General features: G+C 35.7%; 1 protein-coding gene across 16 annotated transcripts in view; it reads left to right on the forward strand.

The window, feature by feature from the left end:
- The window catches only part of NRXN1 (neurexin 1), a 1,047,547-nt gene that overhangs the window by 507,844 nt on the left and 534,257 nt on the right, over nucleotides 1-5,446 (forward strand). For all 16 annotated transcript variants that reach the window (XM_023532814.1, XM_023532816.1, XM_023532823.1 and 13 more), the window contains one exon: nucleotides 4,272-4,394. In XM_023532814.1, coding sequence (XP_023388582.1) covers nucleotides 4,272-4,394 — 123 coding nt within the window. The remainder of the gene's footprint in view (nucleotides 1-4,271; nucleotides 4,395-5,446) is intronic.

Consider the following 5,446-nt stretch of genomic DNA (forward strand, 5'->3'; position numbering starts at 1 on the left):
TACATAATTACCAAAAAATCCAGTGAATATCACCAACTAGAGAACACTTATACCATAGTTTAAACTTTTGAAAAGACCAGCTCTCTTAATAAACTATATTTATTCTCACTTGGTTTCAACTTCAATGCAATTTTAAGTGCAGTCATAGACCAAACCATAGACTCAGGTCTTGGTGTTCTTTAGTTCAGCCTAATATAATGGGCAGAATAATTTAAGAAAGCTCAGTAGACTGACAGTCTAGAGACCTGGACTCCACAGTTAAATAGTTGTGACCAAGGGAACATTATACAATCACTTTTGACCTCGTATTCTTTATTTGTAAGTGGCTTAGTGATTTCTATACCTCTCATCCTCCTTCTAGTCCTAAAATTCCTTAAAATAGCATTAGCCTGTAGAGCTGAATTTTGATCTAGTCTGGTTAAATAGTAACCTGTGGGCATTCTGCCACACTGTCTCTCTCTTTTACTGTCTGTAGATCACTTTGGGGGCTGTGGAAAGGACCCTGAAATGGGGAAAGAAGACCTCAAGATCAATCTTAATTTCACTCTCTACTGCCTCTGACAGGGAGTTATAATACACTCAACCTTTCTAAATCTGCTTTGTTAACTAAAAAATGAAAGAAAAAAAAAAACTTCTATGGCTTAATAAGTTACAGTAAGACTTGAGTATAAAATTACATATGACGTGTAACTTCCTATAAAACCCAAGGAATTATTATCTTCAAAATAGAAACAATGCTGAGAACTTTCTTTAAAAATCTTTAAAATATTGCTCACTATCTTAGTCTGCTTGGGCTGCTATAACAAAATACCATGAATTGAGCAGATTAAACCATAGACATTTATTTCTCATAGTTCTGGAGTCAGAGAAGTCCAAGATCAAGATGCTGTTAGGTTTGGTTCTTGGTGAGGGCTCTTTTGCTGGCTGACAGATGGCTACCTTCTTTTTGTAACCTCATGTGGTAGAGAGAAAGAACTCTGATCTCTCTTCCTCTTCTTATAGGGGCACTAATTCCATCTTAGAGGCTCCACCCTCATGACCTTACTTAAACCTAATTACCTCACAAAGGTCCCTCCCCTAAAACCATTATATTAGGGGTCAGGCTTCAACATATGAACTTTCAATCCATAACACTTACATTAATGCTGGGAGGAAGATATTACTACCAATGAGACATATTTTGACATCCTCAAAAAAAAAAAAAGAAAAGAAAAGAAGTCTCATAAGAAATGCAGATAATAACTGGATTGACTATAATTTTGCCATTAAAATCTACATACAAGGACAAATAGCTGTTAAACTCAAATTTCAACAGTTAAGCATTTTTCTTTACCAATTCCATATGTTTTAAATGTCTGTGAGGATGTGAGATCTCAAAGGCACTGTAGGAACTATCTCATCGCTTTATAAATTGGGGTGTTAAGACCACCAGAAGCTAAATCTTTTAGCAAGTTGCTGATTCTGGGTGGATCCAGCCCCAAATTGATGGCCCTTCCTCTATATCATGCCTTTAGTACCAGCCATATCAGTGTACAGTATATTGTTATGGATTTTCTTCCACCGTGGCTTATACAGACGGTATGTAAGAGCTCCCAACATTGTGATCATTCTGTAGAGCAAGCTGGAAGACATGACAAGCAGCAACTCTCTCACCCCCTTCATTCAGATGTGTGGAAACTAGAATGTTAAGTTAATAGCCAACAGTCACATAGCTGGGAGGCAAGATAATGCATGAGAAAGTATGCAGACTTTAAGTAGATCAGACCTAGGATGGAACCCTTTTCTGTCACATTTTAGCTGTGTGATCTTGGGACAAATAGTTTTAATTTTTTAGGCCTTCTGTTCCACTTTTGTAAAATGATAATAATATAAAGATGAAATAAGTGAACAGATAAAGTACGTGGAACATAAGTATTTCTAGGCCCCCAACTTCTTTCTTAGTAGCAAATCAAGGACCAAAAAGCAAGTTCTTAACTACCTGTCCAGTGCATTTTCCATTACACTTCATGGTGCATAAATAACATTGTTTCGAATTGAGAATATTCAGTGCATTTTTAAAAAGCCTTGTCTTCCAAAGTCAATCTCTTTACATTTTTAATAATGTAGGAAAGAAGCTTGAAGTTGGCCCACAGAGATTTTTATGAACCAAAGGGTTATTTTTAATTGGATTTTGTGCATGTTATTATGAAAATAGTTGTTTCATAGATTAAACATTATGACTTTACTGCAAGATCAAGCCCAGAATGGGGTATAATGATGATATCACCCTTATGCTTCTTTTTCTTGACAAAACACTTTTAAAATTAAGAGAACAGGAGTGAAGCTGCTTCAAAAGCACACATTTCTAAGAAAAGAAAAGCTCTCCCTTATAAAAATAGTTTTAAAATGATATATTCTCTTTTCAAAGATCAAAACTAAGAATGACCCTTGCTGCCAGTAGGATGCTGCGATTCTACAGAGTTATTAAATACTTCTCTCTTCACCGTTGAAACTAGAAAGAGTTCCTTTGATCCTGGAACTTGCTTTCAACATTTGGTCTCAAAGCATTTTTGCAGTTGCCGAACTAGCAGGCTTCCTCTAGTTATTTAGTGATCAGTCTCTTAAAACTGTGTTTTCTAAACTGGTTTTTATTCGTGTGTCTGGACAAATTCAACTTCTCTAAAGAAACAAAAAGATGACTTCTAATCTTAATGATGGTTCTGTTTAAAGACATGAGACAGTTAATCCTGCAAATTTAATTTATATCACTGGCTCATTTTAAGTTCCAAAGCAACTCCAACCAAAGAAGGTGAAACTTATATCATCAGTAACATCCTAAGAGAGATATGAGGGGCCTGGAAGCAAACGGTGACCTCTTGTCAGACTGATTACTGAGGTTTCTTCTACTTGGTTCCCTTATTTATTTTTTCTCTTTCTTCTCTTTGGCCTTTTCACATGCTCTCCTATGCTTCTTGGACATTTACTGGTTTTGCTGGTAGAATTTAGTTGAAGAAATTGTGAAGCAAACCCAAATCCTGAATCAGTTGAAAGTCATGAAACTCAAAGATTCATGTCTTTCACCATTTTAATGTACCAGGGAATTTCAGTACTTTTTTTTAAAAATAGAAATCCATCACCAAATAATGTGTCTTTAAAAACTTTTCATTATTTTTCTCAATGAGTCATAATGTCAAGACTAGTAGAAATGCTTATTTGTCTATAACATTTTTCTAGTTATATTAAAAGCTATTTTTTCTTGCTTTGTTTTTTAAATGGAAGAGGGACTTTTGTCTAACTTTGTCATTTCAATAATTTCCACAAAACCACTTTCTAACATAATCTGTCTGTTCTAAGCTAATATAAATTCCATTTAAATCTATGGAGTTTGAAATGCCATAGATTCTCTGTCAGTTACTTTCTTAGTTGGTTACCATTCTTGCCCTTTCTTTTGGTCCTTAGCTAGGAATCCTTGCCCTCTACTGCTGTTTAATATCACTGTTTTTTCTTCCCAAACTCAACACTTGACACTTTATTGGCTGTGACTTCTTTTTTCTTCATTTCTTGAGTCAGTGCTTTTAACTACACTCATTTTCTGGGTATTCAACTAGACTTAGTTTTTAGACACAACATTTCATAAACTTAAGAACTTGATGAACACTGGAGGTACATAAAGTAAGAGCGAAGAGCAGCTGTCACACAATATAGTACTGACAGCAGCCTCCTTGCCAGAGTCTAATCCAGCCAGCTGCCACTCACTGAAAATAGTTAGCTAATGACCTGTGATCAGATCTCTCCCCCAGGTCAGAGGTTGCATAACAGTTAGCTACTACACCAGTAAGAAAGTTATAGCTGCAAAAATCAGATAGTCCATTAGGGGGGGAAAAAAATAAAATATATATATATGTTTGTGTAAATTTGAGAGACTGCTCAATGCTGTATTGACTGTGCCTATTTATGACAACAGGTTCATTCACTTGTCTTAGATCAATGCATAATGTTAAAGATTTTTCTTAAAGTATCACACCAGAATGTCTGTTAACTTGTCATTTTCCTTGCTTGCCATGACTTTAATGGGCTTGAAAATTGATCCAGCCAGTCTCGCTCTCTTTCTCTTCTCTTTCTCCTCTCTCTCTCTCCACTCTCTCCACTCTCTTTCTCATTTCTTTCTCTCTTCTCTCTCCTCCCTTTCCCTCACTTTCCCCCTTTCTTTATCTCTTTCTCTCACTCTCTGTGAGGTTCATTTGTTTGACTAATTCTGAGTGTCCATAATGACTGTTTGGCATATTCTACAGGCAAAGGTCCCGAGACCCTTTTTGCCGGCTATAACCTCAATGATAACGAATGGCACACAGTGCGTGTGGTTCGTCGAGGAAAAAGTTTAAAGTTAACAGTGGATGACCAACAGGCCATGACAGGTAAACCTCACTGTCCTTATTGCATTTTCTTTTGCCGAAGCTGTACACTTTCACATTTCTTGCAGGTGATTTTGAAAACCAAAGCACAACTTGAAATAGATACACACAGTTTATTTTTTATTCCAATTTTTCTAGTAACTATTCCATTCAATAAACAACAAGCTCAGTGTTTTTTTTTCTCTCAAATGATCAACACTTATATCATGTTTTTTTTTTCTGTTTAATAATTGAAGAAGTTGTAATTATAAACTATTTTAATTTTATGTCTTGTTAAATATCTTAGGGCGTCATAAAATGTTGAAGTCACTGTTCAGATGCCAATTTCTGTTTGATTTCTTTGTTTCTTGTGTATTCTGGTAATGAACAACAGCAAGTTATACTTGTTAGCTTCTAAGTAAATTGATAAATATGCTGGAATTAAGTCAGATGGACTACTTTTTCATTATAAGCTATACTAGATCCTTTTTGGCCATTTACCCTAGTAGGTTAAACTCTAATATTAAGGATGTCAAGTTCAGTTCTGATTTGTAGATTCCTAACTGAGAGTAGCCATATAAAGGTCCACCCCAGAGACACAGGAGAGCCAAATGAAAGAGGAATTGGTGGGCCTCTGTTCTCTCTGCTGAAAATAACTCCAAGCGCGTGACCTGCTGGGATATTACCCATTTTTTCTTCTGGAGAGAACATCTCCATTTCAGTTATTTTAGTACAAAGCACAAGATGGTCCTTGTGCAGCAGAGAAGTGTGTTTTACATTCATCCCAGGTGGGTTCCTAGAATCAGAGATTAGTAGATTCTATCAATATGGAAATATCATGTATAGAATTTTAACTTGAGAGAATCTTTCTTGAGTCCAAAAGAAGCAAACTGCTAATTCATAGATCTCTTAGTATCTTATTTCATTAGCACTTTAAGGCTCTCCAAAATTTGGTTTCTACATGTGGATACAACTTTACTTTGTTTTGAAATCACCCGAAAAGCTTTAAAAGGACAAATTCCTAGTCTGATATCACAGACAGTCTGGGAGGAGCTCAATCATTTTTTTTTTTTTCC

Source organism: Pteropus vampyrus, unplaced genomic scaffold, assembly GCF_000151845.1.
Source record: "Pteropus vampyrus isolate Shadow unplaced genomic scaffold, Pvam_2.0 Scaffold91, whole genome shotgun sequence".
NCBI classification, from domain to species: Eukaryota; Metazoa; Chordata; class Mammalia; order Chiroptera; family Pteropodidae; genus Pteropus; species Pteropus vampyrus.